The 12,092-nt window shown below is 40.8% G+C and overlaps 1 protein-coding gene across 11 annotated transcripts in view; it reads left to right on the top strand.

Annotated features, from left to right (window-relative positions):
- The window catches only part of DNAH3 (dynein axonemal heavy chain 3), a 125,958-nt gene that overhangs the window by 110,893 nt on the left and 2,973 nt on the right, over positions 1-12,092 (top strand). For all 11 annotated transcript variants that reach the window (XM_059716227.1, XM_059716226.1, XM_059716234.1 and 8 more), the window contains 8 exons: positions 192-2,333; positions 2,774-2,999; positions 3,298-3,542; positions 5,992-6,108; positions 7,262-7,416; positions 8,470-8,637; positions 9,042-9,184; positions 9,769-9,973. In XM_059716227.1, coding sequence (XP_059572210.1) covers positions 192-2,333; positions 2,774-2,999; positions 3,298-3,542; positions 5,992-6,108; positions 7,262-7,416; positions 8,470-8,637; positions 9,042-9,184; positions 9,769-9,973 — 3,401 coding nt within the window. The remainder of the gene's footprint in view (positions 1-191; positions 2,334-2,773; positions 3,000-3,297; positions 3,543-5,991; positions 6,109-7,261; positions 7,417-8,469; positions 8,638-9,041; positions 9,185-9,768; positions 9,974-12,092) is intronic.

Here is a 12,092-nt window from a genome sequence, read left to right as displayed (position 1 = left end):
TGAAGATTTCTACCAGTTTCCAATTTGAGAGAACTTAATAATACTAAGTGCTTCTGTTTCAAGTTTTTTTCATGTAAGCAATTTCTAAATGTGTCAATGTTAACTTGTGGTAAAAAGACATGGCAAAGTATTTGCCATCTTTTTTCATATTAGCATTTAAAGCCTGATCTTCATATTTTTGTGCAATACAGGTAAAATGATAGAAGACTACTGGGGACCCTCTAGAAAGATACTAGGAGACTTGAAATTTCTCGAGAGCTTAAAGACATATGACAAGGATAATATTCCTCCTGTTATAATGAAAAGAATCAGAGAGAGATTTATTGATCATCCAGATTTTCAGCCGGCAGTCATAAAAAATGTATCATCTGCCTGTGAAGGCTTATGCAAGTGGGTCAGAGCCATGGAGGTGTATGACCGTGTAGCAAAAGTTGTTGCCCCAAAACGTGAACGTCTTAAGGAGGCAGAAGGTTTACTTGAAATCCAAATGCAGAAACTCAACAAAAAGCGTGCCGAGCTTAAGGATGTAGTGGATCGACTTCAGGCCCTGAATGATGAGTTTGAAAGCATGAATAACCGGAAGAAAGAATTAGAAAACAACATTGAAATCTGTTCACAGAAGCTAGTGAGGGCTGAAAAATTGATTAGTGGTCTTGGAGGTGAGAAAGATAGGTGGACAGAAGCTGCACGATTGTTGGGAGTTAGATATACGGACCTTACTGGTGATGTGTTGTTATCATCAGGAACAGTGGCTTATTTGGGAGCCTTTACTGTAGATTATCGCCTTGAATGTCAAAAGCAATGGCAGGTTCTATGCAAGCAGAAGAACATACCATGCTCCAATGATTTTAGCCTCAGTAATACTTTAGGAGAGCCAGTCAAAATCCGTGCCTGGCAGATTGCTGGACTGCCAATTGATTCTTTTTCAGTTGATAATGGTATAATTGTTTCTAACTCCAGAAGATGGGCTTTAATGATTGACCCTCAAAGGCAAGCCAACAAGTGGATAAAAAATATGGAGAAAGCAAACAAGCTTTCAGTTATCAAACTGTCTGACACAAATTATGTGAGGACCCTGGAAAATGCCATCCAGCTTGGAACACCTGTCTTACTTGAAAATATTGGAGAAGAACTGGATGCTTTCATAGAGCCTATATTGCTGAAGCTAACATTCAAGCAACAGGGTGTAGAGTACATGAGGCTAGGTGAAAATATAATTGAATACTCAAGAGATTTCAGGTTTTATATAACAACTCGTTTAAGGAATCCTCATTATCTTCCTGAAGTGGCTGTAAAAGTTTGTCTTCTCAACTTTATGATTACACCTTTAGGTCTCCAGGACCAACTTCTTGGAATTGTAGCTGCAAAGGAAAAACCCGAGCTGGAAGAAAAGAAAAATAAACTGATTATAGAAAGTGCAGCCAATAAGAAACAACTGAAGGAGATAGAAGATAAAATCCTAGAGGTCCTTTCCAAGTCTGAAGGAAACATCTTAGAAGATGAAACAGCAATTAATATTTTGTCTTCCTCCAAAGAGTTATCTGAAGAAATCTCTGAAAAGCAGGAAATTGCCTCTATAACAGAAATGGAAATAGATGCTACTCGGATGGGTTATAAGCCAGTAGCTATTCATTCAACAATTATCTTCTTTTGCATTTCTGATCTAGCAAACATTGAACCAATGTACCAATATTCATTAATTTGGTTCATTAACTTGTATGTACACTCTATTGCAAATAGCAAAAAGAGCGATGACCTACCAGCAAGAATTGAGAATATAATTGAATATTTCACAGTGAGCATTTATAATAATGTCTGCCGTTCACTGTTTGAGAAGGATAAATTGCTCTTCTCCCTTCTTTTGACTATAGGAATAATGAAAGGAAAAAATCAGATTGATGATGAGGTTTGGCGTTTCCTGTTGACAGGAGGTGTTGCTTTGGATAATCCTTATGCTAACCCAGCGCCTGAGTGGTTGGCTGACAAATCATGGGCTGAGATTGTACGTGCATCTAGTGTGAAAAACCTTAAGGGACTAATGGATCATGTAAAAGATAATCTTTCAAAATGGAAAATGATTTATGATTCTGCAAAACCTCAAGAGGAGGCATTTCCAGATGTGTGGAAAACACTAATAGGGCTAGATCGTTTGGTTGTTCTCAGGTGTTTGAGACCTGATAAAATTGTTCCAGCAGTACAAGAGTTCATCACAGAGAATATGGGAAGAACATTTATTGAGCCACCTACTTTTGACCTTGTTGGAAGTTATAATGATTCTAATTGCTGTGCACCTTTGATTTTTGTATTATCACCAGGTGCTGATCCTATGGCAGGTGAGGTTTATACTTTGTGTCTCTGGATATATAATAAATGTAAGATTTATCAGTCATCTTTACAGAACTGTAAATTATGCAGTAGTAAGAACATTAGCTTTCAAATATTTCTATCCTTCCACATCTTTTGCATCTCTGAAGAGGGGAGCTGGAAAGGTATCCTGAATTTAACAGTGATGAAATGACTAACTCCCTGGCTCTTCACTGATTTAAGACATTTTAGACTCAATGGAAGATTCTTGCTTACAATACACATTGTCAAGTAGAGTACTTAACTCTACCTTTACCTAATTTTTAATTTAGTGTATGCAATGGTGTTTGTAAAAATTATATAAAAATAAAATATTATTAAATATTATTAAATAATAAATTATTTAAAAAATAAAATATGCAATATGGATGTGTTTACTAAAACACAGTGTCAAAATTTACTACTATAGGTTTGTTAAAGTTTGCAGATGACGTTGGCATGGGTGATACAAGCATTCAGACTATTTCACTTGGCCAGGGCCAAGGCCCAATTGCAGCAAAAATGATATATCAAGCTATTATTGATGGGACTTGGGTAGTGTTACAAAACTGCCACCTTGCAACCAGCTGGATGCCTGCTTTAGAAAAAATCTGTGAAGAAGTGATAGTGCCTGAGAGTACCAATGATAAATTCAGGTAGGAGCTTTACAATTCTGCCACTTTCTGTGTGAACATTTCTTATTTGTTAGGGTTGCTAGTGAAAGGACTAAAGATGTTTTTGTATGTGAACATAAAAATAAATTAAAATTGCAGTTAGAGATATGTAACCAAGACTCTCTCTGTGTCTTCTCTATGCATCTGTCCACTGTACCAAATCCAGTGGTAACAAAAAAATATGTTTTAGTTGGTAGTTAGTTCTTTAAAGAAACAAACAAATCATGCTGCTGTCCAAGATTAAGGATAGCTTGTCAGCTTTTTATTTTTCTTTATTCAGAATATGGTTAACTAGCTATCCATCAGAAAAGTTTCCTGTCAGTATTCTCCAGAATGGCATCAAAATGACCAACGAGCCTCCCAAAGGCGTTAGAGCAAACTTGCTCCGATCATACCTCAATGATCCAGTCTCTGATCCTGCATTCTTTAGTAGTTGCCAAAAGCAAGAAATGTGGCAAAAACTCCTGTTCGGGCTTTGCTTTTTCCATGCTTTGGTACAAGAAAGAAGAAACTTTGGCCCTTTGGGTAAGACTTTGATCATGCTATGGATTTTGTGAAAAGAAGTTAGTTTTACAATACAGTATCGATACATACAGGTGTTCAGGAAGGTTCGGAGAAGGTTAGATGTTAAAAATGGCCACCCAGTCTAACTCAGTTCGTGCAGGTATGGACCTTACACTTAGATCCCTAATTAGATGGATCTAAGTGTGAACTGTACAGAAGTTTAGGACACTTAGCTTGAGTTGGCCATTTTTAGACTGATGTAAGTTAAGTGTACCTCTGAGGTCGTCTAACTTAGTTTGGGTCTGTTGAGGCTGATCTAATTAAACTTCTGCACAGTTCCCAGTGCAGCCTCAGTGCTAGGAAACCCAGCTGCTGGGCCCAGCCCCGACCTTCCCTACCTCCTCCACCCTGCCCCCAGCACTGGTCTATTTTCAGCCCCTGGCCCCTCACCCAGATGGACAACCTTCCCTGCAGACCAGCCAGCCCCCTTGAACCTGCCAACTCCCCCATCTGGTGCCAGTTTTACTGACATTTGCTGGTGCCAGGAGCTGTGGAACTAAATGGAGCTGGGGGAGGTGCAGGCCGAGGCGGGGGAATCAGGTGGCTAAAAATAGTCCCTGGGTCCAGAGGTGTGGGAGAGAGAGCCGCCCCCATCCCTCCAACCCCCCCTGCAGACATCACTAGCTCCCCCAATCCTGCCAAACCCTCTCAGACCCCACCAATCCCGCTGTGGATATGGCGGAGGGATCCTGCTTGCCCCCCATATCCCCTCTGCGGATCCCACTTGCTGCCCCAATCCCCCTCATGGACCCCGTTTGCCCTCCCAATCCCCCCCAGAGCCTGCTTGCCCCCCCCCCGCCATTTTCCGATAGACCCCCTTGCTAGCCCCTCACCATACCAACTTACCTTAGATTGGGTGGCCATTTTTAACTTGATCTAACCTTCCCCTAACCTCCCTGAAAGTCTGTATGTACATTATTTCAGCCTCTAGTCAGAAACACTACCCCTAGCAGTGTTGCAGGAATTTGATTTTTCTACACGATGATGGATATCTTTATTATGTATTGCATCGCACAGAACACAGTGAAGCAACATTTCAAAGGCGTTTGAGCTTTTGAGGACTGACTGCCAAGATTCTCACCCAGGCAGAACTACTAATGAAGTTGATGGGAATTATAGCGGAGTTAAGATTAGAAATATTGGTGCCAAGTGTCACTTTGCAAAGTGCAGTACAGTACAATGCAGTAGCAACAACAACAACCCGTGCGTGCGCATGCCCCCCCCCCCCCCCCCCCCCCCCCCCCGTTATTAACTTATTTGGCCTATAAGAATAAAATTTCTCTATGCACATTTTCATTTTAAATCATTTGTCTTTTTCATTACCATTCTTTTTTTTTGTGAGCAAAGCCAGTACATATGGTAGCTTGGAATGGCACTTGAAATTATTCAGCTATAATTCATTGGCCATGAAATTAAAACTTGTAAAAGAATAACAAACATAAGAATTTGATTTGTGTTACATTTTTTGTAAATTAATGCATAGTCATTAGAACAACATATATTTAGAAAATTGTCCGGAATTATAATATTTCTATAACATGTATAAATAAAACTGTGCAGTTACAAATATGCCATTTTGATAAATATGTAGAATTTATGTAGACCTTTCTGTTACATGGAGTGCTTCTCATTTATACAACAAGGCTGAATTTGGCATGTGCACTGAATTGCTAACTCATCACAAGAATTCATTCTGTGTGCAAAATCTATGCACCCACCTTCCCATGCAAGTGATACAGAAAAGGCATGATATTCCTGATATTTGGTTGAGAATTTTGTGGCTGTCAGCATTGTGCAGAATACGTGAAGTAAAATTAAGAGAAATGTTTCCTAGAAGAGCAAGTGGGTGTAGTTTTTCAGGAGTAGCTTGCTTAACAGTGACATAAGGTCCATGTTTTATTCAGATCAATTATTCAAAATGCATGACAATGGGTCATTTTACTAGTTTTCTGGGGTTCATTGTTGGTTGTTTTGAATGTCACCGACACCCAGTGAAACAGATGAGCACATTGTGTATGTTGTGTATGTTGTTAAAAATTGAAATCAGTCAGTCAAAACTCCTCTGCTCATGCTGCCAAAATGATTTTAGATCAGCTAAAGTTCTGAGCAGTTCTGTTCTCTACACCCAATACAATACAGCTGTTCAGTTGTGAGCAATACCAAAATGACAGGCCCTATGTCTACATATTTAATTACATAGGATATGGTAGGAAAGTATAAAATGTCAGATTGGGATATTATTATTGATACTTATTTTTTGTGTGGGCAACAAAAGGTTTCATCTGGGTAGTTACCTAGCAGTAGGAGACTCTTCTTCTAAAATAACTGCAGTGCCACTGACATAATTTTTATGTGCACTTATAAGTGCAATGCACTACTGACACATCTATCTCTTTTCTGAACTGAGCAGGCTGGAATATTCCATATGAGTTTAATGAATCTGATCTTAGAATCAGTATGCGACAGATCCAGATGTTTCTGAACGAATATGAAGAAATCCCATTTGAAGCTCTGACATACCTAACAGGTATAAGAGTTGCTCTCTATAACATCCGTAAAACTGACAACATGTGATTAGATTTCATGCAGGTATCTTTTTTGCTTTGCTAGGCCCTCCCAGATGGTTATCACCCCAATATATAAGATTTGATTAAATGAACTGCTGTCTTAGTTTGTGTAGCTAGGAAGTTGCTAGTGGTCCAGCAGAACTTTCAAGTTTTGTTTCCTATTTGTAAAGCATAAATATCAGTGGCCTTGAAATTACTTTGGCTAATCAGTAGGTCAGATGCTGACTTTTCCAGCAAGAGAGGCAATATGATAATCTTCATCAGTTATAAAGTATCTGGGGCCAATCTGTGCTTTGTAAAAGGCAGATGAAATATTTCCTTATAGTTAGAGTCACTTAGATGGACCTCATCCTATAGACAGAGATCTGTTCATGGGAACATCCCTTCTCAGCCTCTGAACCATGACATCTGCTTTCTCTGAAGCAGAAGCAAATACAAGTATTATGTTTAGTTACATGAAAACTAAAGAGAAAGGATGAAGATAAACATCTCTAATATAGTATGTGTGGCTGCTTGTCTCTGCCCCCTGTACTTTAAGTCTATGCAGTTTATTTCCTCTTCTGTGGTATAAGACCAAATCTCCCTTTATTGCCTGCAACTCCCATTTATTCTACTCTTCCCAGGTCCTTTTGCAGTGTGATTCTTTGTGCCTCCATATTTAAGCCCTATAGTTTGAATTTATGTGACTGAAACCCTAAACAAAGGCAAGAAGCTCCTTAAGAGGGCTCAGAAGAGAGACTTTTGGAATTTAGCTGGTCGAATAAAGACTGCCAAAAGAGGCCCAAAGATGAGTTTTAGTTAAGAGGAGGCTTGAGGCATGGCATGGTTCATCTTTCTATGGAAAGCAGTTTTCCAGACCAGCTATAAGTGCCGTTCATGTTCAAGAGACCACAGGACGAGTTAGTTAGGCCCATACCCTCAAAGGTATTTAGGTGCCTAGCTCCCATTGAGTGATGGGAGTAAATGCTTAAATACCTTTAAAGTTCTGGACTTTACTTCCTATCATAGTTCCTTAACTTACCCAAGTATTTCTTTGATGGAGGTAATTTTTTTGTTATGTTGTTATAAATGGCCTTTCAATTTTTCATTCTGTTTTTCTGTGTAATTTCTCAGGGGAATGTAACTATGGTGGGAGAGTAACAGATGACAAAGACCGGCGTCTTCTCTTGTCACTTCTTTCCATTGTCTATACTAAGGATATAGAACAGGACAAATACCAACTTTCACCTGGGGAGGAGTACTACATACCAATCCATGGGCCATACCAGGTAAAGAAATGAAGAACAGAAATATCTTCTGATAAATCACTGAGAAGAAGTTTGTATGTGTACTCTGGAGATGGATGTGCTGTGTGAAGGCTGTCTCCAATTCCCTCAGAAACAGAAAATTGAAAGATCCTAAACAATGCCAGAATGTATCTGGATTCAGAGAATTGGGACTTAAAGCTCTAATACCATGGTGTGTGAGACATGATGAGCTTGCATTATTTCAGGTCATGTTACTGTAACGATGCTGCTCCTGTGTAGGTTTTGTACTGCTGGACTGCTCTGGTTCTGGAAAGCTGAAAGAAGTTAGGCTGCAGAAACACTGTGCCCCCTCTCACAGCCCTGCCAGACTCTTTTCCCTTCAAAGAAGTGAGTGGTGGGTGTGTGCATGACTATCCAGAGCCATGGGCTCAAACCTTCTAGCCACCCACCTCCAAGGTCAAATCTCACCGGTAATATAGCTAGGGATCCTCCTACCAGCTGCCTAGATACCAAACATCTTGCTATTAGTTGTGAGGAGGACTCTTGACAGTTCTCTTATCAGAACCCTTATGTGAAGCTTTCCTCTCTGGCTTTGCAGTGTGGGGCGAGGTGGCCTTTCCAGATGCTGGAATATATTTGTGGGTTCAGGCAAACATAAACCTGCACAAAGTCAGTACTCATAAAAATGTTTGAATGGTGTGGCTTGCCCAAGTCTAGTTCCTAGTATTTGAAAGTATTCCACCTGGCTTCTGGTATCAACAACATCATCTCAGAGGCCTGGGAGTTCAGTAGCTAATGTAAGAAGATTATGTGAGCTCTCTATTTGCAGGAGGGCTACAAGATCAGGATCTAAATGAGTCTGAAATCTTCAAAACTTTTAAATTTCTTTATGTGGATGGATAAGACGCTTCTTTTTAAAGTGGGGAACACGTGTTTGAGCATGACTGGCCATCTTACATTTCACTGTATTCTATCATTTTCACCATGTTTTATCAAAGTTGGGCTGCACTTACTGATCGATTGAAAATATTCCATTAAATGCATGCTTTCAATAACGAAATGTTTTCTTTGCAGTCTTATATTGAATACATAAGAACATTACCAATTACAACACATCCTGAAGTGTTTGGGCTTCATGAGAATGCAGACATCACTAAGGACAACCAAGAGACCAACCAGCTTTTCAGTGGAGTTTTGTTGACTCTGCCTAGAGAAGCAGGGGGAGGTGGCAAGTCCCCACAGGTAATGGAGGGGAAGACGATTTGTTTACACTCAGGAAGGTGTTTTCAGGACATCCTTGCACATCATTACTTAGGGGTGGAATGAGTCTGATATTTCTCATCTCTTGACTACTTTAGGGATGGGAGTTGATATGGATGTGATCAGTTTTGTCACTATCTTCTGCAGTTCCACCTGATGCTGGATGTGCTGAGTAGCTCCTGCTTCACACCTTCCATGCTCTCCTGGCAGGGCCTCAGATCAGTCAGAGCAACCTTGTTCTCCTATAACAAGGACAAAATTAACTGTTTGATTGTATATGAAGGCAAAAGCTGTACAGCAAATCAGGGCTGGGGAGTTTGCTTTTAAAAATCAGCCAAAGAAATCGTTTAAAAAATTCTTCATTATCTGCCAACTCTTGATTTCAGGAAACCGTTGAAGACTTGGCACAAGACATCCTATCCAAATTACCAAATGACTTCAACCTGGAAGAGGTAATGAAGAAATACCCTGTGCTTTATAAGGAATCCATGAACACAGTTCTTAGGCAAGAACTAATTAGGTTCAACAGGTAGGACCAATGATTTTTTTTTAACATTAATAATACTGAAAGATGCCAAAATGTTTGTGCACATAATGAGCAGCAGATCACAAGCTTTACAGTCAACTGCAAACATTTTGTAATTAAACTCTTCATGCAAAAGCCATTTGAGAACAGATTAGATTCTGCTTCTGGTGATTTTACATAAAAATATTTAAAGGTGGCCACAGACTACCTCCTGGAACTCTGACAGCTCGCCAGAATTATATGATACGTACCAACTTTCAGTCGCTACTAGCCTGGATCAGAATTGAACTATCACAAAAGCTAGTTATCCTTTGAGTTATTCAGTCTCCTATATTCACAGCAAGTTAGAATATTTTAACTGGAACTTAAAGCTTAAAGCTCTTATTAATTCATTTCTTTGTCTACTGTAAGTGTTACTAGCAATTTTAAAAAGCCAAACAATGATTTTGGTAATTACAGATCAAGGAGAAATTTTGCACTGTATTCTCCCATGGCTTTGACCTACTCCCCATAACAGTCAATGCGAGACTTTCCATTGCCCAGATACTGCGTAAGTGATAAATTAACAATCTCTCCTTCACCCATAGGCTGACAGAAGTTGTTCGAAGTAGCCTTGTCAATTTAGGCAGAGCCATCAAAGGCCAAGTGTTGATGTCATCTGAACTGGAGGATGTTTTCAACAGCATGCTTTTAGGCAAAGTACCAACCATGTGGGCAGCCAAATCTTATCCCTCCCTAAAGCCACTGGGCAGCTACATGTCTGATCTTCTTGCACGCTTGGCCTTCTTCCAGGTAGGCTAGCGCTGGGGTTGACACACTGCAAAAACCTATCTGCGAAAGCCAAACAGGAAGAATTGTTTCAATTATGCTTGCTTTATAACACCTGTATAGATCAAGATTGTGAACTCCTTGCATACATTCATGAGGAGTCATTCATGTGAATAATCCCATGAGAGCTACCTTTGCAAGTAAATGCTTAGAAAGGTGAGGTAGGGGTTCAGAATCTGACCCCTCTTCCAATGCTACAGATCACAACTTCTGGATTTTTATTGGAAGTTTAGCTGAAAGATTTTTTTTTACATCATGCTCAGCTGTGTGGTGCTGTGCTGAAGACTGCTTAAGAGGTCCATGCTACATCAGAATGCAAGACCCCTTTTAGAAGTCTTCTAGCACAGAATAGACATAGAACTGATAAGAGTCCACTACTCTAAACACAGGTAGAGTTTAATGGGAAGTGACAGACTTTGTGATCCATGGATTTTTTGACTTATCCAATAGAATGCCATTATTGCCTTTTCCATTAAGTGTTCCCCTTGCTCTCCTAGTGTATTCTTTAAATTATTCTATAGATTTCATAGACATTAGGGCTGGAAGGGACCTTGCAAGATCACTGGGTCCAGCCCCCTCCCCAAGGGGCAGGAAGTCTGCTGGGGTCAAATGATCCCAACAAGATAGGTATCCAAGTGGATTTTAAAGTTGTCCAGAGTAGATGCTTGTACCACTTCTGGGGGGAGTCTATTCCAGACTCTGGGGACTTGGACGGTAAAGAAGTTTTTTCTTATGTCCAGTCTAAAATGGTCTTCCCAGAGTTTGTGACCGTTAGACCTTGTCTTCCCTTGGGGTGCCCTAGTGAACAGATGTTCTTCCATTTTCTGGTGCACACCCCTTATATACTTATAGGCTGCCACCAAGTGCCCCCTGAGCCTTTGCTTTTCCAGGCTGAAGAGTCCCATGCCTCTCAGCCTCTCCTAATAAGACTTCTTCTCTTCCACATGGCTCTCCTCTGCACTCTCTTAAGCTTCTCCATATCCTTCCTAAGGTGTGGAGCTCAGAACTGGATGCAGTACTCCAGCTGCGGCCTCACTAAGGCCAAGTACAGCAAGAGGATGACTTCCTGGGTCTTGCTTGAGATGCATCAATAGATGCAAGCCAGGGTTTTGTTTGCTTTGCCAGCTGTGGCATCGCATCGGTGGCTCATGTTCATCTTGTGGTCAATCATGACCTCCAAGTCCCTTTTGGTCATGGAGCTAGTGAGTGTAGCATTGCCAAGCCTACAAGTATGATGTGGATTTTTTTTCCCCAAGGTGGAGCAGCTTGCATTTCTCAGTGTTGAATGTCATCAGGTTTTGATTCGCCCACCTTGCAAGCCTGTCCAGGTTGGCCTGAATCGCCAGCCTATCCTGTACTGCGACCACACTTCCCCATAGTTTGGTGTCATCAGCCAATTTAGCCAGTCCACTTCTGACACCTGAATCCAGATTATTTATAAATATGTTAAAGAGTACTGGTCCAAGTACAGAACCCTGGGGGATGCCCCTCATCACTGTGCGCCATGTTGATATGGTTCCATTGACCATCGCTCTCTGGGTTCGACCATGGAGCCAGTTTCCAAGCCATCGGACTGTGAGGTTGTCAAGGCTGTAGTTCCCCAGTTTAACCAAGAGGACTTCATGGGAGACCAAGTCAAAGGCTTTTTTTGAAGTCCAAGTAGATGATATCAACCTCTTCTCCCTTGCCTAAGTGGTGCGTCAGACAAGACCTACCTGCAGTGAACCTATGTTGGCTATCTTTCAGAATGTTGCATTCCATTAGCTTGGTGTTAATGGTTTCTTTGATGATTTTTTCCAATATCTTTCCAGGGATTGAGGTCAAACTGATTGGCCAGTAGTTCCCTGGATCTTCTTTCCTCCCCTTTTTGAAGATGGGCACCACACTGGCCCTCTTCCAATCCTCAGGAATCTCACCCAAGCCTCACGAGTTCTCACATATCCTTGCCATTGGCTGTGCTATGATGTCTGCCAGTTCTTTTAGCACTCTTGGGTGCATTCCATCCGGGCCAGCTGATTTGTCCAGCCTCTCAATGTGTTCTCTCACGAGATCTTCACCAGTGATGGGTGTGTGTTCGCCCATA

The sequence above is a fragment of the Alligator mississippiensis genome, chromosome 13 (genome assembly GCF_030867095.1).
Source record: "Alligator mississippiensis isolate rAllMis1 chromosome 13, rAllMis1, whole genome shotgun sequence".
NCBI lineage: Eukaryota > Metazoa > Chordata > Crocodylia > Alligatoridae > Alligator > Alligator mississippiensis.
The sequence above is the reverse complement of the archived record's forward strand: the minus strand, read 5'-3'. Positions and strand labels throughout refer to the sequence as shown.